Genomic DNA, 25,733 nt, shown 5'->3' on the forward strand with positions numbered 1-25,733 from the left:
AGCACATCCCTCACCTTCCTGGACCTCTCAGTCTCCATCTCAGGCAACCAGCTTGTAACTGATGTCCATTTCAAGCCCACCGACTCCCACAGCTACCTAGAATACACCTCCTCCCACCCACCCTCCTGCAAAAATTCCATCCCCTATTCCCAATTCCTCCGCCTCCGCCGCATCTGCTCCCACGACAAGACATTCCACTCCCGCACATCCCAGATGTCCAAGTTCTTTAAGGACCGCAACTTTTCCCCCCACGGTGATCGAGAACGCCCTTGACCGCGTCTCCCGCATTTCCCGCGACACATCCCTCACACCCCGCCCCCGCCACAACCGCCCCAAGAGGATCCCCCTCGTTCTCACACACCACCCTACCTACCTCCGGATACAACGCATTATCCTCCGACACTTCCGCCATTTACAATCCGACCCCACCACCCAAGACATTTTTCCATCCCCTCCCCTGTCTGCTTTCCGGAGAGACCACTCTCTCCGTGACTCCCTTGTTCGCTCCACACTGCCCTCCAACCCCACCACACCCGGCACCTTCCCCTGCAACCGCAGAAAATGCTACACTTGTCCCCACACCTCCTCCCTCACCCCCATCCCAGGCCCCAAGATGACATTCCACATCAAGCAGAGGTTCACCTGCACATCTGCCAATGTGGTATACTGCATCCACTGTACCCGGTGCGGCTTCCTCTACATTGGGGAAACCAAGCGGAGGCTTGGGGACCGCTTTGCAGAACACCTCCGCTCAGTTCGCAAAAAACAACTGCACCTCCCAGTCGCCAACCATTTCCACTCCCCCTCCCATTCTCTTGATGACATGTCCATCATGGGCCTCCTGCACTGCCACAATGATGCCACCCGAAGGTTGCAGGAACAGCAACTTATATTCCGCCTGGGAACCCTGCAGCCATATGGTATCAATGTGGACTTCACCAGTTTCAAAATCTCCCCTTCCCCTACTGCATCCCTCAACCAGCCCAGTTCGTCCCCTCCCCCCACTGCACCACACAACCAGCCCAGCTCTTCCCCCCCCACCCACTGCATCCCAAAACCAGTCCAACCTGTCTCTGCCTCCCTAACCGGTTCTTCCTCTCACCCATCCCTTCCTCCCACCCCAAGCCGCACCCCCCGCTACCTACTAACCTCATCCCACCTCCTTGACCTGTCCGTCTTCCCTGGACTGACCTATCCCCTCCCTACCTCCCCACCTACACTCTCTCCACCTATCTTCTTTACTCTCCATCTTCGGTCCGCCTCCCCCTCTCTCCCTATTTATTCCAGTTCCCTCCCCCCATCCCCCTCTCTGATGAAGGGTCTAGGCCCGAAACGTCAGCTTTTGTGCTCCTGAGATGCTGCTTGGCCTGCTGTGTTCGTCCAGCCTCACATTTTATTATCTTGGAATCTCCAGCATCTGCAGTTCCCATTATCTCTGATATTTTATGCACTGTTGAGCTGCGCGGAGAATCTTCAAACCTGAAAAGACTTCCTATCCTTAAACTATATTCAAGTGACCCAACAAAGCTGTAATTCAATTGAGAAAGTTCTTTGCAGGCCTGTCTTTCACATGTTATTATAGCAAATAGAATTGGCATTAAGAAGATAAGAAATAGAAGCATGAGTAGGCCATTTGAAGCTCAGGTCTGACCCACCATTCAACAAGATCGCGGTTGATCTGGCCCAGGAATTAGCATGCCGTCTCCTCAAAACTGTCAACTACCTGGTATTTCAAAAAAACCTACCAAACTCCTCTTTTAAAGTACTCTAACCTCCACAACACTCCGTGGGATAGGGAATTACAAAATTGACTGCCCTAAGTGAGAGGAAATTCCTTTGTGTCTGTTTTAATTGAGCATCGTCGTCTTCTACAGATATGTCCCCTAGTTTGGGTTTCCTCTAGGAAAGGAGCCATCTTCTCAACATCTACCCCGAATCTTGTATCTTTCAATAAAATTGCTCTTTATTCTTCTAAACTGTCATTAATAAAGGCCTAACCTGCTTAGCTATTCTTGATGAATCAACCCCTTTTGTCCTCCAATACCAGTACGTCCATTTTTTAGTCTAAAACTTGACATAATTCGTCAGGTGCAGCCTCACCAGCACCCTGTCATGTTGTAACGAGACCTTCCTTTAACCTTCGACTCCCTAGCATTAAAGGCCATAGTTCTGTTTGCCTTCTTAATTATTTGCTGCATCTGCGTGCTCACTTTGTGTTTCATGTGTTTTTAAAAAATCCACTTTCTTGGAACCTCTTTCCACTTCAGCAATACAGGTAGTTCTGCTGTAAGAGAGATAATGGGAACTGCAGAAGCTGGAGAATCCAAGATAACAAAGTGTGGGGCTGGTTGAACACAGCAGGCCAAGCAGCATCTTAGGAGCACAAAAGCTGACATTTCGGGCCTAGACCCTTCATCAGAAAAGGGTCTAGGCCCAAAACGTCAGCTTTTGTTCTCGTAAGATGCTGCTTGGCCTGCTGTGTTCATCCAGCCCCACACTTTGTTATCCTAGTTCTGCTGTAACGTGTGTTTTGTTACCCTGAATTGGCTGTAATGCGATTGATGAATAGTGGACACTGTTTGGATAACACAAACTTTCTGCTTTATGGGTGCAGCAGTTTTCCATATAATGGGATTTTCTATAGCACAGAGTCAAACAAGAAAGCAACTGTCGTGTTATAGGGAACTATCTGTAGTCTGCTTTTTGATTCTTCCTATCAAATTGCATGATCTCTCACTTTACCACTTTAAACTCTGTCTACCAAGTTTCATACAGAATGAAAACGGACCCTTTGGTCTAACCAGTCCAAGCTGACCATGTTCACAACTAAACTAGTCCCACTGCCTGCTCTTGACCCGTATTCCTCCAGGCTTTCCCTATTCATGAACTTATCTAAACTTTCTTTAAACTTTGTAAATGTACACGCGTCCCACTTTTTCTGGCAGCTCATTCCGCACACAGACCACTCTTTGTTAAAAGGTTGTCCTCATGCCCTTTTTAAATCTTTTTTCCTCTCGCCTTAAAAATATGCCCCCTTCTCTAGGAATCCTTCACCCTAGGGAAAAAGATGACTACCATTCACCATATCTACATGCCTCATGATTTTGTAAATCTCTACAAGATTACCCTTTAACCTTCAGTGGAAAAATGTCCCGGCCAATCCAGCCCCTCCTTGTAACTCAAACCCTCCATTCCTGGTAAATAACTTCAAAACTGTCTCCAGCTTAATAATATCCTTCCTATAACAGGGCGGCCAGAATGGCACACAGTACTCCAGAAGAGGCCTCACCAAACAATGTCCAGTACAGTCTCAACATGACATTGCATGTCCAATACTCCAAGGTCTCAGCAGTGAAGTCAAGCATGCTAAACGCTGCCTCAACCACCCTGTTTACCTGTGATGCAAATTTCAAAGAATTATGTACCTGAACCTGTCGGGATCTCTGTTCTACAACACTGCTCAAAGCCCTACCATTAATTGTATAAGTCCTGACCTTGTTTGTTTTACCAAACTGCAGCACCAACATTTATCCAAAAATTTAAACTGTCTGCCACTCCTTAGCCCATTGACACAATTGATCAAGATTTCTCTTTGTAATCTTAGATAACCTTCTTCATTGTCAACTGTCCCACCAATTTTGGTGTCATCTGCAAACTTGCCAACCATGCCTCCTGTATTCTCATCCAAATCATTTATGTGACAAGCAGAGATTGCTGAAGAAATTCAGCAAGTCTAGCAGCAACTATGGAAGGAAAGCAGAACATAGAACAAAACAGCGCAGAACAGGCCCTTCGGCCCTCGATGTTGTGCCGACCTGTGAACTAATCTAAGCCCCTCCCGCTACACTATCCCATCATTATCCATATGCTTATCTGGGGAAAGTTAGCAGAGTTAGCTTTTTTTTGGCCCAATTATCCTTCTTCAGAACTTGCAGTGTTTCTTACAATGTTTCATTCTGCAGATGCTTCTCCACCTGCTGAGTTTCTCCACCAGTTTCTGGATATGTTATGCTCTGCCTTTCCTCCAAGTCACTAATTTAGATAGTAGGTAATTGTGGCCCTGGGACTGATCGTTGTGGCACTCCAGTGGTTAAGTCTTTCCAACCTGAAAAAGATCTGTTAATCCTAGTTCTGTCTTCTGTGTGTTAAGACCTCGTTGCGGTGCTAATACTTCATTGCCTTTTACTAAGATAGTGCTGACAACCGTGGTCCTGTTACAGTGAGCTGAAAATGCGCGCCATATGCTTGAGTGCTGAATAGACACAACAATTTCCAGTGCTGCCCGTTCTGTGCAGTATGACAACCTATCATCAATGCTCCCTCTAAGTCAAAGAATCAAAAGTTCTTGTGTGAGCTGCTTAGCAGTATCACTCTGCACCAAAAATTGTAAAATACCCGCGCGCTTAACCAAATCGCCAATGCAAAATAGGAAGGTGACAGGGCAGAGATAATGGGAACTGCAGATGCTGGAGAATTCCAACATAATAAAATGTGAGGCTGGATGAACACAGCAGGCCAAGCAGCATCTCAGGAGCACAAAAGCTGACGTTTCGGGCCTAGACCCTCCATCAGAGCCCAAGGTGACAGGGCACATTGGCTGTAATGTACTGATGTTGGGAGTTATGCATGTGAATAAGACCTCCTGCAATAAGCACTTAAAGATTTGAAATAAATGGAAAAACAAACAGCTGGAAATATCTGGTAAGGTTAGAATCTGAAAGATGGTCTAATACTTTGGGTGGGCCTGAGAGAGCTTTGGGGTATAGATAGGCCTTTAAAGACTAGTAACAAATATGCTGACATTCCATTTTTTTCTTCAAATTCTAGCTTCAGTTTTTTGGCATCGCTGTGCACACCTCCTATAATCTTTTCACGGACTGTGATTTCCCAGATGGATTTAACCTTTTCGTATTCATCTACATCATCACCATCATTATCCTGTTCAGCAACTTCTACTATAAAACGTACATACAGAAAAAGACCAAAACGGCATAAGTTTTGAAAAGACTGTCTTTAATTTCTTCACCGACTTGGGAGTATTTGTATCAAAGTGCTCACAACAAACATACTTTTTGTTATACATCACAAGAAAGGTTTTTATATCTTACAGTGCATTCTTTTTCATGCAGAATATCTGTTGTGTTAAATATTGCTGTAGCCCTCAAGTGTCAGTTATTTGTGTCTGTTCATCAAAGTTCCCTCTTATAGCTCATAATAATCACCTTGTGATAGGCCACTGTTTAATTATTTAAAATCAAGACTGAGTGCTTTGGCCAAGTTTATTTGTTCTGTAATATACAGAAGCTTCCAGTTCCATGGGATCCATCTGGCCATGTTCTGTTGTGGATTTCAGCTTTTGCTACTGATGTTCCTCAATGTAAAAGCTTGGGCATGAAAATTTGCTTTGCTCTCCTTGTACAGATGGCTGCACTGATGAGGAATGGTGGCAGTAGTGGTACCTCATTTACTTCTACAGTGCCGCAATTGATGCTGGAACAGTTGAGAGGCAGCTCTGTAAGATAAATGAGTTGTTTCATTTGACTGCTTCAGAACAATTTGGACTTTGCTACTGTTGCCAGGGGATATGTGCAGAATTGTTTCCTTAATTCATGATTGTGATTCCTGTAACATTTTTTGAACCATAGTACAAAGGTGCTCCTGCATCATTCATTCTTCCAGCTAAATTTCAGTCATGCCCATTTACCATCCATCCATCTGTGACCACATATCACTCGTAAAATCTTCACTGTGCCTTTTCAAGTGCATCTGTTACAATATTTAATTAGGTTCAGGTTTCAGTGAATTGTTCCCTTTCACAACTCGTATTTTGTTCATGTTCAGTTGGCTTGTGTGCAGAAGCGTCTCTTCCTTCTTAGTATATCTTGGTGAAGCAAAATACAGCACAAACAAGTTAATGCTGCTGCCATAAATATTTTTCTTTAGGTTTGGGTTCAAGGATACTCAGAAGCCATAGTGATAAACTCTATAACTGAAGACCTGTTTTTGTTTTGAGATGCTTTTTGTATGTGCCTGTTCAGTGTATTGGAATTTCACCAAAAAGCCTGCCACCATTAGAAGAGCCTTCCTTTTTCAGTTTCATAGAACACATTAAAGGAAAAACCGGTTTTTGTAAAAGGAAAAATGTAGTATCTTAAGGAAACAAGATATAGATGTTGTTCACTTGTACCTATGCATACAGGATAATCTTTAGAGTCAGTACTCGAGTGCCAACATTTGTTTAGTAGACCTCTCGTGTAGTGATTTCTAATGTATGAGTATGAGCTTTGAGCTCTCTTCTGTTTGGCTAAAGCACAAATGACCTATTTGCACTGTTTGCTGTTATTAATCATTTAAGTATATATTTTATTGCATAAATTTTTGCGATCTTGAATTTCTCCCATTTGTGAAGGAATGACACTAGCAGAGAGTGATCATAATTTCAACCTCAATTTTACAGTTATTTCTTGGATCTAAACAGGCTGAATGCTGAGGGATGTACAGGCACCATGTAAGTGTCGAGCTGCTGAGCAGCATGTACATTGTTCTTCTTGAGTTGTGTTAACCTTGTCCTGTGTCTCACTTGTAGTTTACTTGATTGGAAAATGGCACTTGTTCAAAAAGCACTGCATTATATTTGATCCCTCAGTACTTTGAGCTTATTAGCAGAAAGCTTAATTGTTCTCTTGTACATGCGTGAAAACTGTTGTGTATTTTTACACTAAATTATGTGAACATTCTTTAACTCCATAAAATAGCTGATTTGAAAAGGAAAACCCTGAAATCTTAGTGAAACGTCATTCTAATAGAATCCCTGTTTTCCTACTAAACATACAAATATAGAACTTTTATTAATAATTAAGAGTCTCTGCTGTGCTGGTTGTTTTCAGCTTTGGTGTTAATAGTACTTACGGTTTGTCTCACTGACCGTGGGTCAATGACCAGGAAGTCTGGGACAGCAGAAAAACAAAAGAAATCGTACACTGTAGTGAAGATTAGTAGGAAGTCAGAGGATTGGGAAGCCTTTTAAAAACCAGCAGATGACAAATTAAAAAGCAATAATGTTGGGAGAAGATGAAGTATGAGGGTAAGTTGGCTGTGCATATAAACGTAGATTGCAAGTGTTTTGGGTATATTAAAGGTAAGTGAAAGAAGGAAGTGGACATTGGACTGCCAGAAAATGAGGCTGGAGGAGTAGTAATGGATAACAAAGAAATGGCCGAGGAACTGAATATGCACTTTACATCAGTTTTCACGGTGAAAAAATTAGCAAATCAGAACTTCAAGAGTTGGGGGCAGAGCTGAGTGAAGTGGTCATCAATAAGGAGAAGGCGCTAGGGAGGCTGAAAGGTCTGAAGTTGGATAAAATGCCCTGTCTGGATGAATCACACCACAGGGTTCTGAAGGAGATAGCAGAGGAGTTTGTGAAAGCATTGATGGTGATCTTCTGGGAATGGCTGGAATCAAGAAGCGTCCCGAAGGATTGGAAAATGGTTACCGTAATATACCTGTTTTAGAAGGGAGGGAGGGAAGCAGGCAGAAGATGGGAAATTATAGGCCAATTAGCATGACCTTGGTCGTTACTAAGATTCACATGAAACGCTTGTCATATGAGGAGTGGTTGAGGACTTTGGGTCTGTGTTCGATGGAGTTTAGAGGAATGAGACTATCTGATTGAAACTTAATGAAGGCCTGGATAAAATGGATGTGGAGAAGATGTCTCCACTGGTAGGCGAATCAACGACCTGAGGACACAGCCTCAGAGTGAAGGGATGGCCCTTTAGAACTGAGATGAGGAGGAACTTGTTCAGTTACAGGATGGTGAATCTGTGGAACTCATTACTGCAGAAGGCTGCGAGGGCCAAGTCAGAGTCTGTTTAAGACATGGATAGTTAGTTCCTTGATTAGTAAAGGGATCAAAAATTATGGGGAAAAGGCAAGTGAACAGTGTTGAGAAACATATCAGCCATGATCGAATAGCAGAGCAGTCTTGATGGGCTGAATGGCCTAATTCTGCTCCTATAGCTCGTGATCATATGGGTTAGGCATGTCATCCAAGCATGAAATCAAAACTTAAACAAAAACAGAAATTGCTGGAAAGCTCAGCTGGTCTGGCAGCATCAATGGAGAGAAATCAGAGTTAATGTTTCGAGTCGAGTGACCAGTCCTAAGGAAGGGTCACTCAGCCTGAAACGGTAACTCTGATTTCCCTCCACAGATGCTGCCAGACCAGCCGAGCTTTTCCAAGAATTTCTATTTTCCTTTCTGATTTACAGCATATGCAGTTTTCTCATTTGAAATTAAACCTTTATTCTATGCTAACAGCATTGTGCCATCTCTGTCCCAGGCTGTATAATCAGCCTCACCATTGTTTTACCATCTGATTCCTTGATCATGATATGTTCTGGACCACAAGTTATTTTTCTTGATCTTAATCTTAACAATGCCAATATCATTAACTTTTGCTAGCTGCTTGGCCAGACTTCACAGTGCTCAAAGTTGATGACATGCTAGAGTCTACGCTGAGTCCCACTTCCTAACCCTTTGTCTCACATCACATTTCAAATTTGAGTCACGGTCTGCCATTCATTTTGTTATCTGCGCTGAGCTACTATAGTTTTCTGAACATATTATGTTCATCTGTGCTTTGGTCCCCTATGTGTACTTCTAAGTCACTCTTTAGTGTCAGCTTTCTTTCCCCTTTATTGTGAAAATTGGTGACACTGAAGTTGCCTTAAAAAAATGGTAATACTGTGAGTTAATGGAGCATTTGACCAAGTTCTAACAATGGACAATGAAGTGCATTGTGTGAGCATTAGCTGAACTTCACTCTAATGCTTGTAGTTCTTCATCCCTTGCTAAAAAGCTTGCCAAAACTTAAATTTGATGGTCAAACATCAGAACAGTGAGTTGCTACAGGACAACCAACAACTGTAGAACCAAACATTAACTAAATTGTCAGGCTGACTGGATCTGTGGAGAGGAAGGAGGGTTAAGGTTTCGAGTCCACTGTGCTGAGATGGGTCACTAGACTCCAGATGTTAATTCTGCTCTCTCAGATGCTGCCAAGACTTGAGGGAACTTCCAGAGCAATTTCTGTTTTTGTTTCAGATTTCTAGCATCCACTGTTTTTGTTTTATTATACCATCTACATCATCGTTGATGCCTGAGATCCAAATTGTTGGAAACATTGTAGTCTAACTGTTTTCTCTGATTGAGCTTCTGCTGACCTTTGCTTTTGGTTATTAGTAGTATTTATCAAAGTCAGAAGCTGACTTATGGGCAAGGTGTTTACAAGAAGCAGTGGGGAGTTTAAAATAACCCCTAAATTCAAATCAAATTGTGTGTTGTGGGGGACAAAAGCAGTATTCTTTAGTTTGATTACAGTACGTAATGGAATTTATCAGGCAAAGGACCTCCAAAACATCAGTGCAACTTGATTTGCAATTTATTCTAATCAAAGACTAATTTTAAGCATGATCTTTTAATGTTTGTACTGCTTGTACCTGAGGTAGACATATGCCATTTTCTTTATAAGTTTTGGTTTTTAGAAGATACCATTAAAGATAATAAGCTGAAAATGCGCACAACATCTATTTGCACGCTCAAGTTACTGCTACCACGAATCAGCTAATGATGTATTAGTTTGCAAACAGGTATCAACAGATAATCTGGAGGGAACTGGGAGTGTCCCACAGAAGCCTATTTAATCTACCTTGTAAATGTTGACTGATCTGAATTCCATTTGCACTGTTTCCTTGTCTTATTTCAATTATATTTTTTAAACTGTCACTCTGCTACAAGGTAGAAAATATGTGAATGGTCTTCTCTGCCAACTTGTGGAAAGTGAAGTATTTAACTAGCAATAATTCAATGCAAATGTTCTATTAGATCTTATTCAGCTAAGTTTGCACTAAAGCAATGATGCACAATATCCTACTGAATGGTATTTAGCTGGTGCTTAATGCATTTTTCTTTTGAGAAAATCAACCTGATAGTGATCTCCAGAGAAATGAAGCTGTTGATTTTTTAAAATGTATATATTCATTGTAACCAAAGCTATTTTCACTGGACCTTCCTTGCTTTTCTTTTTCCCTCCCTCAAAAAGGCCAGGCAGAACACTTGTCCTTGCATGTTTTTGAGAGCTGACTTTCTGCGTTCTTGACTTAATCTAGGTAAGAAGACAGCAACTAATTAATTGCACAGGTTCTCCATGGACATGTAGACAGTTAATACTGTTATGTTTCGGCAGCCTATGACACTTTGAAGGCCGCTGCTGTGAATAAATATATCAGAGTTTTGGCCTTTGATGGACTAGGAACAGTATATTTTTGGCCCTAATAACCAAAAGACACGGTGCAACACCAGCTTAAGCTGTTGAGAGAGTCGGTGCTTGGATATTGGCTTTAGTTATTATAAGGAATAGCGTTGGTAAAACTGGTAGGCTAAAACACTGCTGAGCTCTGCAATAATTCAGGACATGCCCTGAAACTCGAAACTGGGAAACAAAGTTGTCATCATCCTGTGCATGCAACTTATACAGGTAGTTCAGGTGTGTTCAGAGTCTGTTAACAGTGTGTTAGCAGAATTTGAACCTTTTAATTCCCAGGAGTTTCAAGAATGCTTATTAACAGGAGAAACCTTTGAGCAAATTGTTAATATCAAAACCACAGTTGCCTTAAACAATTTTACCAAAGTGTAATTGTATTTCATGATTTGTTAAATTTGAATCACAAGTATTTGCAATACTTCTTTTAAAGGAAGGTTTTTACTGATGATTGCACTTAAATTAATGAAATATTAGAAATGTAATCTTAAAGCTTCAGGACATGCATAGTAAATGTTGATAGCTATCTTCAGTCTAAGTCTGTATGGAAAAAGGTGATTTTTCTTGACTCCCCATTATGTACATTAATCTCAGTTAGAAGTGATTGAAGAGACAGCAGATGCCATTTTGGCTTCCTCCACTGTCACTTTAACTGCCTGGTCTGCTGGTATGAACCAAAGTGGAATTCCAACCAGTAGTTATAATTTTTCCCTGTTGTCTTGATTGCAGCCCTTGTTTAGAGTGGCTAATCTTCACTGAGACTAATGCTAATCTTTCCGAAAGCTTTAATTTGAGTCTTGTGCTTTGTTATGTGATGCTCTGGGCTAATATTTTGCATTTAACTGGATTTGTTTGTTTAATGGCCTGTTATGTTTATAAGTTCCTGAATAAAAGCTGATCTTTCAATCGGTGTTTGTCCTGTGATGCTTGTATGTGCGTTAACGTGGTCAGTTAATGTCATGTATTCATTTTGCTGAGTGCCAGCTGTCTAATGTAAGTGCACAAATCCTGCTTGAAATACTGGTTGCAGCATTTAATTTATCTGTGTTAATTAGGGCACTGTAATTTCTTATTAGCTTTTAAAATCTACTTAAAATATGCTAGTTTTGTGGCAGTTTCTAGTAGCAGACAAGTTTGCATTCATTTCTTACGCGAGTAGCAACAAAACATTTCCCAGCAGATAAGAGGCCAGGTATTTATACAATTAAATGCAGTAACACGCAACATAATTTTGTAGATAGAAAATTCATCCACTCTTGTTTTAAAAAAAATTAAAGTAAGTATTGTGCATGGTCATGTCTTAACATGTGCTTTATTTGCCAAGACAAGAGCATTGAGCTCAAACTAATTCAGTATAATTCTCTGGGACCTGCATAAGTAACTGAAGAATATGGGCTGGTTTTTATTGGTTTAGAATAGTTTATTGGAATAATTATAAGCCTGTAATCCAAGAGCACAAGCAATCTTATGGTGTAAGTTGCCAAGAAAGGAGAATGTCTATCGGCTATAATAATTCTCATTTTTATGACTAGAATCTATTTCAAAGATGTATCTGACTTACAAGACATGCAAAAGAGTAAATAAAGTGAGTGTTGACTCTCTCTAGCCAGTAAGAATCGCGAGTCTGAGCCACTTTTGTAATATTGGACCCAATAAACCTTCCAGTAATCACTGTCAATCACTATGTCCCCAGGTTTTGATGGCCGGAACCCAGTCATCTTAAAAGAGATGGCTAATGAAATAGTTGTTGCAGCGGTGTTAATTTACTAAATTTTGGAGAGGCTCCATCAGTCTGGAAAGTAGCAAATATAACCCCTCAAATCAAGAAAGGACGAAGGTGGAAAATGGGACACTGCAGGCAGATAGCTTGATGTCTGTCCTGGGAAGGTGCTGGAGTTGATCATTAAGGAGGTTAGAGCTAGGCACTTAGAACCCCCCCCCCCCCCCCCCCCCAAGTAATTGGAAAGAGTTGGCACAGTTTTGTGATTTGGAAATCACTTTCAACCAATTCATTGGAGTATTTTAAAGGAGTAATGTGCTCTGGATAAAGTAGATCAAGTATACATACTATACATGGATTTCCAGAAGGCATTTGACAAGGTTAATTTACAAAATAGGAGCCTGTGGTGTAATGGGTAACATATTAGCATGGATAGAAGATTGGCTGGCTGTCAGAAGACAGTGTATGAATAAATGGGTATTGCTCTGATTGCCAAAGAGTGAGGTCAGTGCTCGGCCCTCCACGTTTTGCAATATATACCAATAATTCATGAAAGAGTAAAGTCAGAAGCTAAATGTGCAGATGACAAGAAAGATTGGCAGCACAGTATGTTGTGAAGAGTACGTAGGATACAGATAAATGTGAGTACAATTGAGTCTAATATGGAAAATGTGAAGTTGTTCATTATGGCAGGAAGAATAAAAGAGTATCACGTCAATGAAGAATGACTGCAGAATTCTTAGATGTAGATGGATCTAGGGGTTCTAATGCGCTAATCAAAAAGTTAGTACGTAGGTACATCATAGTGACATGGTGGCTGTGTGGTGTCTCACAGCACCAAGGACCCAGGTTTGATTCCAGCCTTGGGTGACGGTGCAGAGTTTGCAAGCTTCCTCTGGGTGGCCTGGTTTCCTCCCTCAGTCCAAAGATGTGTAGGTTAGGTGGATTGGCCATGGCAAATGCGGGGTTACAGGGATAGTGTGAGGGGGGGCTGGGTCTGCGTGGAATGCTCTTCAAAGGGTTGGTGCAGACTCAATGGGCTGAATAACCTGTTTCCCCTCTGTAGGGATTCTGATTATTATCACTTCAACTGTCTTAATTCATCAATTAATTAATTAACCAATTAATAAAATAAAGCTAATGAATCAACTTATGAGGGGAGATGAACATAAAACTAAAGATGTTATGCTTCATTAATGTATGGGTGAGAGTACACCTTAAATACAGTTGCGTTTTTAATGCTCCTTATATAAGGAAGGATGTAAATGCTTTGGAGATGGTTCAGGAGGTTTTCCAGGTTGATAACTGGAATAAACGAATCCTTTCAAGGGTTGGACTGTCTAGGTGCGTTTACACTGAAATTTAAAAGAATGAAGGGAAATTTGGTTAAAGTTTATTGATCCTAAACGATCTTAACAAAATAGATGTGGAAAGGACATTTCTTCTAGTGGGAGTTCAGAACTTGAAGCTACTGTTTAAACATTTCAGAGTAGCCCTTTTAGAACAGATATGAGATGGGGTTTTTTTTTCTGAGAATTGTGTAACGTCTGAATTCCCTGCCACTGGAAGTGGGGATAATTGAATAATTTTATAGCAGAGGTTCAGAGATTATTTTGTTAGAAAAGGGTATGAAAGAAATTTGGAAATAAATGGAAATGTCAAATTCAAATTAGCATTCGCAGCAATCTTCACCTGGAAGTTTGTTTGAGGAAATAACCAAGACAATTATTGAGGGCAGAGTGGTAGACATTGTTTACTTGGACTTAATGAAGCCTTTGACAAGATTCTGCATGGTAGACAAATTAGTAAAGTTGGGTCACATCGAATTCAGGGCGAGTGTGCCAGTTGAATACAAAATTTGCTTAATGGCAGGAGACAGTGTGATGCTGGAAGCTTGTTTTTTGGACTGGAGGCCTGTGACCCAGCGGTGTTTCATGGAGATCAGTGCTGGCTCCGTTGTTGTTTGTCATTTATATAAATGATTTTAGATGAAAATATAAGAGGCATTGTTAGGAAGTTTGTGAATGACACCAAGATTGGTGGCATAGCAGACGGTGAAGAATGTTATCTAAGATTATAAAGAGATCTTGATCAATTGGATCAATGGGCCGAAGAATGGCAGATGGAATTTAATTCGGACAAATGCAATGTATTGCATTTCAGTAAAACAAACAAGGGCAGGACTTATATAGATAGTGCATATTGTGGCAGAACAGAGGGACCTAGGGTTTCAGGTACATGATTCTTTGAATTTTAGGTCATCTGTGGACAGCGAAGTTAAGAAGGCATTTTGCATGCTTGCCTTCAAGGCTCAGACCTCTGAGTATTGGAGTTGGGATGTTGTGTTGAGTTTGTACAGGACGTTGGTGAGGCCTCTTTTAAGTAGTGTCCAGTTGTGGTTGCCCTATTATAGTAAAAATGTTATTAAACTGAAGAGGGTTCAATAAAGATAAACCAGAATGTTACTGGGAATGGAGAGGTTGAGTCATAAGGAGAGGCTAGATAGGTTGGAACTTTATTCACTGAAGCTTTGGAGGTTGAGGGATGGCCTTACAGAAGATTTATAAAATCGTAAATGGTAGGTGCCTTTTCCCTAGGGTGGGGGATTTAAAGACTTTTGCCAAGGGTAAGAGGAGAAAGATTTTGAAAAAGACACGTGGGACAATTTTTTATTTTTAATCATACTGGTTCATGTGGAATAAACTTAGAGTAAATGATGGGTATGGATAGTTACAATGTTTAAAAAACATTTAGATAAGTACATGAATAAGAAATGTATGGAGGAATATGGGCCAAGTGCAGGCAAATGGGAGTAATTTAGTTTGGGATTATCATTGGCATGGACTGGTTGGACCAAAAGGTCCATGTCTGTACTGTATGACTCTAAGTTCCAAGTGGATTATCCATCTCGGCCTCCTGCAGTGGACCCCAGCATTACAGATACCAGTCTGCAGCCAATTTGATTCACTCCAAGTGATATCAAGAAATGGTTGGAGACACTGGATGCTGCAAAGTCTATGGCAATGGTACTGAAGACTTGTGCTCCAGAATGTCGCATTTCCCTGGTGAAGCTCTGCCGGTACAACAGTGACATCTGTCTGACAATGTGGGAAAATTACTCAGGTATGTCCTGTACGCAAAACCTAGGACAAATCCAATACAGCCAATTATCAATTTCAATCATCGGTAAAATAGTGGGTGTCACCAACAGTGCTAACAAGCAGCACCTGCTCAGTGACGCCCAGTTTGGGTTCGCCAGGGCCACTCGGCTCCTGACCTCATTACAGCCTTGGTTCAAGCAAGGATTAAAGAGCTGAATTCAAGAGATGAGGTGAGGTGAGAGGGACAGCCTTGAAATTAAGGCTGGCTTTGACTGAGTGTGGCATCAAGAAGCCCTAACAAAACTGGCATCAGTGGATATTGGGGACAAACTCCCTGCTGGTTGGAGTCATACTTGGCACACAGGAAGATGGTTGTAGTTGTTGGAGGTCAGTTCATCTTAGCTCCACAACATCTGTACAGGAGTTCCTCAGGGTAGTGTCCTAGTCCCAACCATCTTCAGCTGCTTCATCAATGACTTACCATCTTAAGGTCAGAAATGGGGATGTTCATTGATGATTGCACAATGCACCGTTCACGACTCCCCCTGATACTGAAGGAGTCCACATTTAAATGCAACAAATCTGGACAATATCCAGGCTTGGGTTGACAAGTGGCAAGTACCACTTGTCACACTATACAACTGCCAGGCAATGATCATCATCCAGTAAGAGAGAATTTCACCACTGCCTCCTTGATATTCAATGATGTTAGCATCACTGAGTACCCACTATCAACATCCTGAGGAGGTCACCATTGACCAGAAACTCAACTGGACTCACCACGTAAGCACAGTGGATACAGGAATAGGAATACTGTTGTTAGTAACTTACCCACTAACTCTCTAAAGCCTATGAGCCACCTACAAGGCATAAGTCAAGAGAGTGATGAAATACTCCCCACTTTCCCAGACGGGATGCAGTTCCAACAACACTCCAGAAGCTTGACACATCCAGACCAAAGCAGCTCACTCATTTAACACCACATCCACAAATATTCACTCCCTCTGTCACCAGTGCTCACTAGCAGCCGTGTGTGCTACCTACAAGATGCACTGCAGAAATTTAGACAGCTCCCACAACCACTTCCATCCAGAAGGCAGAGGGCAGCAGATACACGGGAGCACCATCACCTGCAAGTTACCCTCCAAGCCACTCACCATCCTGACTTGGAAATATATTGCTGTTCCTCCACTGTTGTTTGATCAAAATCCTGGAATTCCTTCCTTCATGGATGAAGCTACAGCATATGGACTGCAGCAGTTCAAGAAGGCAGCTTACCACCACCTTCGCCAGACCAACTAGAGATGGGCAATAGATGCTGGCCAGCCAACAATGCCTCCCATGAATGTATTAAAAAACTTATTGAACAGTGGAGCAGGCTGAATGGCCGGCTTCTGCTGATGAGTTTTGAAAGATTGGCAGTGTTTTCAAACAATGGTACCAGGCCTCTGTTTAATGTGCTATTTTCTAATCTGACATTTTGTCAGTGCCTTATTTGGAAGTACTTTAGCCTCTGAGATGGAAGATTATTAAAAAATCAAGCCTGATGCACCATCGCAGTAGTGAGCTGGTGCTGCACTGTCAGAGGAGCCATCTTTTGAATATAATGTTAAAAAAGCTGCCATCTGCCTTCAGGTGGATGTTAGATTGTTTGGAAGAAGAACGTGTCCTCAGTAGCAAGGCCAGTGCCTTGAGTGATCAGAAAGGAATCATTATAATGTTCATGGAAACTTGTGTGTATAAATTCACTGCTGATTTTTGACAACTCAATTATGGCTGTACTTCATTGGTATGAAAGCTCTTGTGGGTCCAGTGGCCATGAAAGTTGCTATAGAAATGCCAGTCTATTGTGTGGTTCCAAGCTGAATAGGATGCTTGCACTAATGATTAATGTCATATATTGGGCCCTGAGCATGAATAACATTAGTATCAGTTTATCTTCTGCAAGCATGACCTTGTACTTCAACACTATATACAAACATTGCAGACCATAACCTCTATCCCTATTTTTCCTTTTTTTATTTTGCATATTTTGGGGTTTTGTCTGTTTTTTGCTTTGTTATGGCTGCCCATTGTTCTAACATTCGACTTGTTTCTTTGCCTGTCCCAATAATATCTGTTTAGCCTTATACTACCAATTCTTTTGTTGTTTTACTCTCTTGTCCTGCTTACCATTTGTTTTCCCCCCACCACCATTCCTGTTTTGACTTGCTGAAAATGTTTATCACATCTCTAACTTTTCCCAATTCTGATGGAAAGACATTGAACTGAGGTATTCTCTCCACAGAAGCTCCCTGACCAGCTGTTTTCATCAGTATCTGGTTTTTCATTTGAGATTTCCAATGTCTGCAGTTGTTGATGTAAAGTGTTTGATTTATCCTTTAAAATAATCTATTTTAGAGTTTGAATTTGTGTTAGTGGCATGTGGTTTTGTCTGTGTGTCTGAAAGAGTTTATTGATTAACTTGTAAGTGTTTCTGTAACAATGGTGATTTCATTTTTTAAATAAGGTTGAACGATAGAGTTCCATGGGGATCTCTTTACATTGGGAAACTGTCTAAGAAATGTGCAAAGTGAGCAATTGTGAATTAGGCTTTCAACATGGAAAGTCAGAATTTTAATTTTTCATTTTGGTTAGGGGAAATGTCCATAGTTTGCAGAATGCTTTTGGGCTTCTGTTTGATAGTACATAGAAGCCTTGGCTGAAGCTGGGTGCTCTAAGCCAGTTGCTCCGAATGTAGAACGTAGTGTAGAACTGTTTTAAAAATAGATTACTTCAGTGTAAGGAGTTTAGTTTTAAAGGTTCTGGCCAGATGTAAAACTAAGAAGGATTTATTTGTACGTGGGAAAGTTTATGCACAATTTTATGGAGGCTCATGCAACAGGCTTTCAGTTCCTGAGGACTAGGAATTAAAGCATCTAAGTCAAACTGTGATTGAGAAAGGAATTCTCTCTGGTGTAAGAACTACAAAGGTATGCTTTTGGGATTTTCTTTGAGATTGTATTTTCTATTTCAAAAGCTTTAAACTTGCTAAATCTCAATAGTTTGGTATATTCTACATTTATCATTTCTTTTGCGTAATAAAATCAGGTTATTGTGCAAATCAAATCTGCAGCCTTGTGTGTTTATGTTTCAGTGAAAGATCACCGTGTTGAAATAAAAACAAAATTTAATCGAACAAGCCAGATTTCAATCTGGGATTTGACATGTCCGGTAATGACATCAGCTGAGATCATAACACATTGTATTATTAGTGCCAGTCTGGAATGTTTACCTGACCAATGGAGTAAAGCAAAAAAATTTGTCTCATTTATACACTGGTTCCACAACATGCCTCCGTAAACACGCTCCACTCAAGCAACTCTGTGTCCTCAAACAATGAATAGAATTCATCATCCACTTAGTGGCTGCAGTAGCAGTGCTCGAAGCTGTAACTCAAGAAGCCTCTGGCAATTGTAGTTGCTGTTCGCAGTTTACTAAACATAGGCACTTGCTAAATCTGAACTTCCAATCAGTTAAATAGAAATATCTGCATCGCAATGTAATATTTTTATTTGGCACTAGGTGTCAGCATGTGCCTTTCTATGAGGCATCATCTACATGTACTCTATTTAATTACAATTGTGTTTATACTTATACTCTGACCTTGCTAAGTGAACTTGCTCCTTGCCCTGCACTTCCTTGCAGTGAGGGAAGGAACAATACTATAAGTTCCTGTGCAGATTATCCCAATGCATAATATTTTTTGTAACTCTTGGTTAGCATTAATTCTCAGGAGAGGAATGGGAAAAGGAATGGAATTGTCAGTTGAACCTGCAGGTTAACCTTAAAGAGAATCAAGAACTAGGACTCCTGAGTGACTTTATGCTTCAGATTTCCAAAGCCTTTATCTACTTAGAAAATAGTCTATGCCAATATTCTTCCAACCAAAGTGCTTGCACAACTTCACACTTTCCCACATTGTATCCCATCCGCCACTTCTTAGCCTGCCTGAGTCAATCTGCAGTTTCCCCACCTCCTCAGCACTGTGTCCCTCCACCTATCTTTGTGGAATATGCAAATTAGCAACAATGCCCTAAATTCCTCTGTCCAAATTGTTAATGTATAACATGAACAGATGTGGTCCAAACATGGACCTCTCTGGAACTTCATTAGTCACCCTGAAAAAGACCCCTTTATCCCCAGACTTTGCCTTCTGCCAATCAGGCAATCCTCCATTCATGCCATTACCTTGTTGATAGCATCATGTGCACTTACTCTGCAGCCTCCTGTGCTGCACTTTGTCAAAGACCTTCTGAAAATACAAATAGACGATATTCACTGTCAACATGCTCGTTACCTCCCATTGAAGCCATGCTGACTCAGCCCTATTTTGTCATTCACTCCATGTAGTTTGCAATCTCATCCTTTGATAACTGACTCTAAATCTTATCAATGACCGACGTCAGGCTCACTGGCCTATAGTTTCCTATCTCTGCCTCCCATCCTTAACCAAGGATGTTATGTCAACTATTTTCCAAACCTTTAGTACACTCCCTGACTCCTATGATTCCTGAAAGATTACCACCAATATCTCTACAAATTATTCACCTTTCTACTTCAGAACTCAGGGTGCTGCCCATCTGGTCTGGGTGATTTATCCACCTTCAGACATTTCAGCTTCCCCAGTATGTTTTCCTAAGTGTTGGCCACTATACACACGTCCATCCCCAACTCGCTTTAAGTTCTGGTATGCTGCTATTAATTTCCAGTGTGAAAACTGATGCAAAGTACCTGTTCAGTTCCTCCACCATTTCTTTTTTCCTTATTCCTACTTCAGCCTCATTTTGCAGTGGCCCAGTGTCCATAATCGCCTCTATCTTAACTTTTAGATAACTCAAAATACTTCTGCAATCTTCTACATTGCTAGCCAGCTGACTCTCCTCTTCTACCCTCTGCCCTGGCCTTTTGGGGTTTTTTTTTAGTTATACTCTGCTGGCTTTTAAAAACTTCCCACTAATCTTCACTGCGTTCAATGTTTTCTCTTTTGCTTTTGTGCCATTGCTGACTTCCTTTATTGGCTATGTCCTCCCGTTTTATATGTTTCTTAAAGGTGACTTTCTATTGTGCGTCCCAATTGACTCCCAGACACTCCTAGAGCCAATACTGCTCCACCATCTTCACTGTTAGGCTCCCCTTTCAATCACTTCTGACCAGCTCCTCTGTCATGTCTTTGTAGTTACCTTTACTCGTAGTAACTCTGTTGCATCTAATTCCAGCTTCCCCCTCTCAAACAGCACAGTCAATTCTATCATATTATGGTCACTGCCCCTTAGGGGTTCCTTCACCCTAATCAAGTAGGCCTCACTACACATGACCGAATCCAGAATTACCTGTTCCCTAGTTTGCTCTGTTACAAGCTACTCCAAAAAAAGATCTCAGACATTCCCCAAATTCCTTTTCTTGAGGTCTGCAATCAAGCTAATTTTCTTGGCCCACCTGCATATTAAGTACCCCATGATTGTTGTCAGAGTCCCTCTCTGGCATGCCTTTTCTATCCCCTGACTTATTTTCTGTCCCACATCCTGACAGTGGCTAGGAGGCTTGTACCTAACTGCTGTCAGGATATTTTCTCCTTAGCGGTTCCTCAACTCTACACACACAGATTCTATACCTTCTTAATCTATATCTCTCCTTGCTATCGATTTAATTTAATTTCTTGCTAACAAGGCAGTCCTGCCCCCTCTGGCCTTCTGCCTGTGCTTTCAACAGAATGGGTGTTGTTGCATATTTAGTTCCCAGCCCTGATCCCTTTTGCAGCCACGTCTCTATGATACCTACAACGTCATACCCACCAACTTCAATCTGCGCTGCAAGCTTGTTTTGTATACTGTGTGTATTTAAATACAACACCTTCACTCTTGAAATGAGCGACCTCCTTCTCATAGTTGTTCCCTTATCTGCTGTGACTGAATTTAGATTCCTAATCCTTTCCATACTCTGCCCGTTTATTTAGCCTGCAAACTATAATGATATCTCTTGAATACCCTCTGCCTTTAAACATTCCCATAATTTTTCATCAACTGACCCCTCCTCACTTTCCATCCACAGACCTAGTTATGTGATTCACCAGGTCTCTGGTCCCAGCATGATTCAAGTGGAGCACATTGCATCGGAACAGCTCCCTCTGTCCCTAGTATTGGTGCCAATTTGAACCTGTTTCTCCCACACCAATCTTCAATCCATGCATTTACCTCCATAATTCTGTTGACCCTGTGCCAATTAGATCATGGCTCAGGTTGTAATCAGGCAATTATTTTCTTTTTGGTTTTGCTTTCTAATTTAGACTCTAGCTGCTCATACTTTCTGAGCTGCACCTCTTTCCTCCTCCTACCTCTATCATTGGTACCTACATGAACGACAACTATTAGATCTTTCCCTTTCCACTCCAAGTTTCTCTGCAGCCTAGGTGAGATATCCTGAACCCGTGCTTCGGGCCGGTCCACACAGCCTTTGGGACTCTCATTCCGGGCCACAGAGAACAATGCCTATTCCCCTGACTGTACCATCTCTGAATTCAACTGCAACTAAGAAAAAGGTTCAAGATTATGTTGACAAACAGAGTGAGATTAAAACAAGCAAGCATTTATTTTTGATATTCCGCTTGTTTTGAAAAATTTAAAGAGCAGGACTTCTAAATACATCGATGCCTTAACAGTCCATTGTGTGAGATCATCTTGGCACTTTTGATAAGTTTCTTTGACATGTTTCTGTCAGTTAATTTTGACAGGAGTGTTGATTCAGTTTATGCACTATGCATGCTTATTTAACAGTTTTTCCATACTTTCACTGGAGTGCTTTATCAGCAGCAGCAGTTTCCAGATTTCTGCGTTTAGTTGCTCATTTGCAGCTGTTGGAATTTACTGCCTGATTTACATGAATAGAAGAGTGAATACTGGTAATTTCACCATTAATCTTCAATAAAAACGCAATCCAATGACTCACCTTTACAATATTTGGTGAAGGGACTTTTTCTCATGATGAGACTTAGTTGTTAACAACCTTATTGACTGAGCAGATTCGGTGATGAGAATTCTTGACATGGAAATCAGAGTGGGCACCTGGCAACTTCAGTTCACTGCTGGCTGTGAAGATCCTCCTTATTGGTCACTGGGCAATAGCATCTCAGAGCATACTCCAAGGACACTGCTGACATCTGATGTGCCAGCTTCTGAGAACCCTCATGGTACATCACTGGTCCACTTTCAGAATGTTTCTGCAACTCAAGGTGCACCAGTAATGATAATTATAATGCTGCAGCAAGGACACTTTGTCCTCAGGGACTCGCATTAACCTCCTGGACTAGACTGGACTCCATCTACATAGAACATAGAACAGTACAGGCCCTTTAGCCCACAATGTTGTACCTAACTTTTACCCTAAAGCTAAGATCTATCTAATCTCTACCCCTACCTTATACTATCATCCATATCCTATCTAATAGCTTAAATGCCCATAATGAGGCTGTCTCCACTACCCTCTCCAGCAATATATTCCTTGCCCCAACTACTCCACAAGTGAAGAACCTACCTCTTATGTCTCCCCCATATCTACCTTCACTCACTTTAAAACTATGCCCCCTCGTAATAGCTACCTCCACCCTAGGAAAAAGTCTCTGGCTGTCCACTGTATCTATACCTCTGATCATTTTGTACACCTCTATCAAGTCACCTCTCATCCTTCGTTGTTCGAAAGAGAAAAGCCCTAGCTCTGGGCTGTTTGCTCATTTTCTGAGCACTCACTCACTTTGAGCCTTTCCTGGATGCTCAGAGAATCCCTGCCTCACATTACCTTGCCCTCCCTTTTTGTGCCTTTCCCCTCAGCTGAAGGTACCATGTTCACTGTACAGTTTGGATTGTCTTGCCATTTAGTGCAGACACAAAGTCGGGGAGCTGGTCATGGTGGTCAACGGTTCTCAGTCAAGTGAAGTGAATTAATCTTCATTCAGGGAGTCCCAGCACAGTAAGTCAACAACAGTTTTTGATATCCGTCCAGGAAATTGGACACAGTCAGTCTGTTGTTGAGGCAGTTCAAGCCAAGATATTCTGCACTTGGGGTGAGTAGACAATTGTCAGGCAACCCACCACCCATTTTGACTCTTTCTGTCCAATGGAGGACTGTTTTCATCAGGAAAAAGAGAGGGAGATAACAAGGGAGATGAAACAGAGTTGGCACAGCTCGGTACAGATGAAAAGGTGTCCTGTGCACATGAGCAGATAACAGAAAGGTGTGTGCCGGGTTAGTGATGTCAGGAGTTAGGCTCAGCCTTTGAAGTTGGATGCAGGAGTAGAAAGAGAGCGAGTGTGAAGCATTGGAGAGAAGATAGTACCACTGATATTGACGATCATTGATATTCTTCCTACATCGCTGTGTATTCCTCTAGACAGCTGATGCTGCACGGACTCAGGTGGCAACTTTGACCAGGTTGGCACGAGCTGGAGTCATGGCCTTCTCTGTCTTTCAGAGGAATAGAACATTCCACTTTGCTTCACCCCATTCACCAGGATCTGCCTGCAAAACAAAATGCCAGTTCTCCCTTTTCTACCATGCCAGGAACCATGCAGGACAGATGCAGACTAACAGTGCTGACCAATTAAGGATAGCTCTGGTGTCAGGCTGCTATTCTTTTCAGGGATGCCCCAGCATGTTGTTCTGGGAGTTGAGTGGGAGAGTGATTCTAGAATCAGGAAAAACAGGTGCCAAAGGGTAGTAATGATTAAGTTTCGTAACACGTAATGAGGTTATTTGCTCACAGAATGAAACCTTCTGTGAAATTCAAAGAAAATGACTCTTAACCAAAAAAAAACACAAGACTGACTCCTTAGGATATCATTGTAACTTTAATCAGATTGCCTCAGCACTGAGACTGCAAATGTTTGCATGAAAAGATTCTCATCTTGCTCTTAGATTATGGTGCAGATTACTTTAAACTGCCTGATCTTGTCCCTGTCCTTCCCCTTATTTACTTCACCAAAATTGTTTTCTGGTTCAACCTAAGAAAGGGGTTCCAGAATAAAATAGTTGGTAGCAAAAGACCAAAGTATGTGGTAACACAATGGCTTTGCTTCGTTTGTTTTATAAGCCCTTCAGCCCACCAAGCCTGTGCCAATTCCTAGTCCTTATTTAGGCCAGCTACTTATTATCCATATGTGGTATCTATCCCTCTGTTTGTCTCACATTCACGTGTTTATAAAGATACACCTTAAACATCGCTAATGTGCCTGCTTCCGCCACCTCCCTTGTCAGCATGTTCCAGACACCCACCACCCAGCACTCTCCCCTAAAGTTCCCCCCTCTCACCTTGAACCTGTGCCCTTTTGTAGTTGATCTTTCCACCCTGGGATAAAATCTCTTATTATCCACCCTACCTATGCCTCATAAAGTTTTGTAGACCTCTATCAGGTCGCCCTTCAGCCTCTGTCTTTCCAGTGAAAACAATCTGAGTTTATCCAACCTCTCCTCATACCCAAAACCCTTCAGACCAGGCAACATCCTGGTAAAGGAGAGATAATGGGAACTGCAGATGCTGGAGAATCCAAGATAACAAAGTGTGGAGCTGGATGAACACAGCAGGCCAAGCAGCATCTCAGAAGCACAAAAGCTGACGTTTCGGGCCTAGACCCAGTGGTAAACCTTCTCTGCATCTTCTGTAAAGCATCCACTTCCTTCTCATAGTTTGGCAATTAGAACTGCACACAATATTCCAAATGTAGGCTAAGTAAAATTTTACACAGCTATAACATAACTTGCTGACTTTTATATTTGATGCCCTGGCTGATGAGGGCAAGTGTGCTGTGTACCTTTTTGACCACCTCATCCTGTAGCTGTAATATTATTTTTGAGACCGTGCATTTGCACCAAGCATGTAAACATTCTGCTTGCTATTTAGCCTACTGCCTGTTTTAGACATTACTGATGTGCATTCCAAAGTAAATGATGTATTGAGTGGGTTCTATTGTTACACTAAAGGTGTGCTTAATATCTACACAAAAAATACATTTACACCAACCTTCTGAGGAATATTTCACCTACACCCACAGCCCTAACCTATCCCTGACAGCCTGCATTTCTCATGGTTAATCCATCTCACCTGAACATCCCTGGACACAATGGGTAATTTCCCATGGCCAATCTACCTAACCTGCACATCTTTGGACTGTGGGAGAAAACCCATGCAGATACAGGGAGAATGTACAAACTCTGCATAGATAGTTGCCAGAGGGTGGAATCAAGCCTGGTCTCTGGTGCTGTGAGGCAGCAGTGCTAACCACTGAGCCACTGTGCCAGAATGGCTGGCGTAATATAATCTAAATTTCAGATGTAGTGGTAATATCACTGGACTTTTTACCCAGAGGTCCAGGCTAATATTCTGGGGGTATGGGTACAAATCCTACTACAGCAGATTGTGAAATTTGAGTGTAGTTAATGTATCTGGAATTAAAAGCTAGTCTAATGGCAATTATGAACTGATTGTCGATTGGCATAAAAATCTGGCAGTTTACTAATACTCTAAGGGAAGAAAATCTACCATAATTACTTAGTCTGTCCT

At 41.6% G+C, this 25,733-nt stretch overlaps 1 protein-coding gene across 5 annotated transcripts in view; it reads left to right on the top strand.

The window, feature by feature from the left end:
- Nucleotides 1-25,733, top strand: part of elovl8b (ELOVL fatty acid elongase 8b) — a 245,132-nt gene that overhangs the window by 44,443 nt on the left and 174,956 nt on the right. For 3 of the 5 annotated variants that reach the window (XR_009446064.1, XR_009446065.1, XR_009446066.1), the window contains exon 8: nt 4,828-7,084. Coding sequence is in view for 2 of the 5 variants with exons in the window: in XM_059647977.1 (XP_059503960.1) it covers nt 4,828-4,995 (168 nt within the window). In the remaining 3 variants the exon portion in view is untranslated. Of the gene's footprint in view, nt 1-4,827; nt 8,152-25,733 lie in introns of those variants that run through there. The other 2 variants (XM_059647977.1, XM_059647978.1) reach the window with 2 other exon arrangements.

Source organism: Stegostoma tigrinum, chromosome 8 (assembly GCF_030684315.1).
Source record: "Stegostoma tigrinum isolate sSteTig4 chromosome 8, sSteTig4.hap1, whole genome shotgun sequence".
Lineage (NCBI taxonomy): Eukaryota > Metazoa > Chordata > Chondrichthyes > Orectolobiformes > Stegostomatidae > Stegostoma > Stegostoma tigrinum.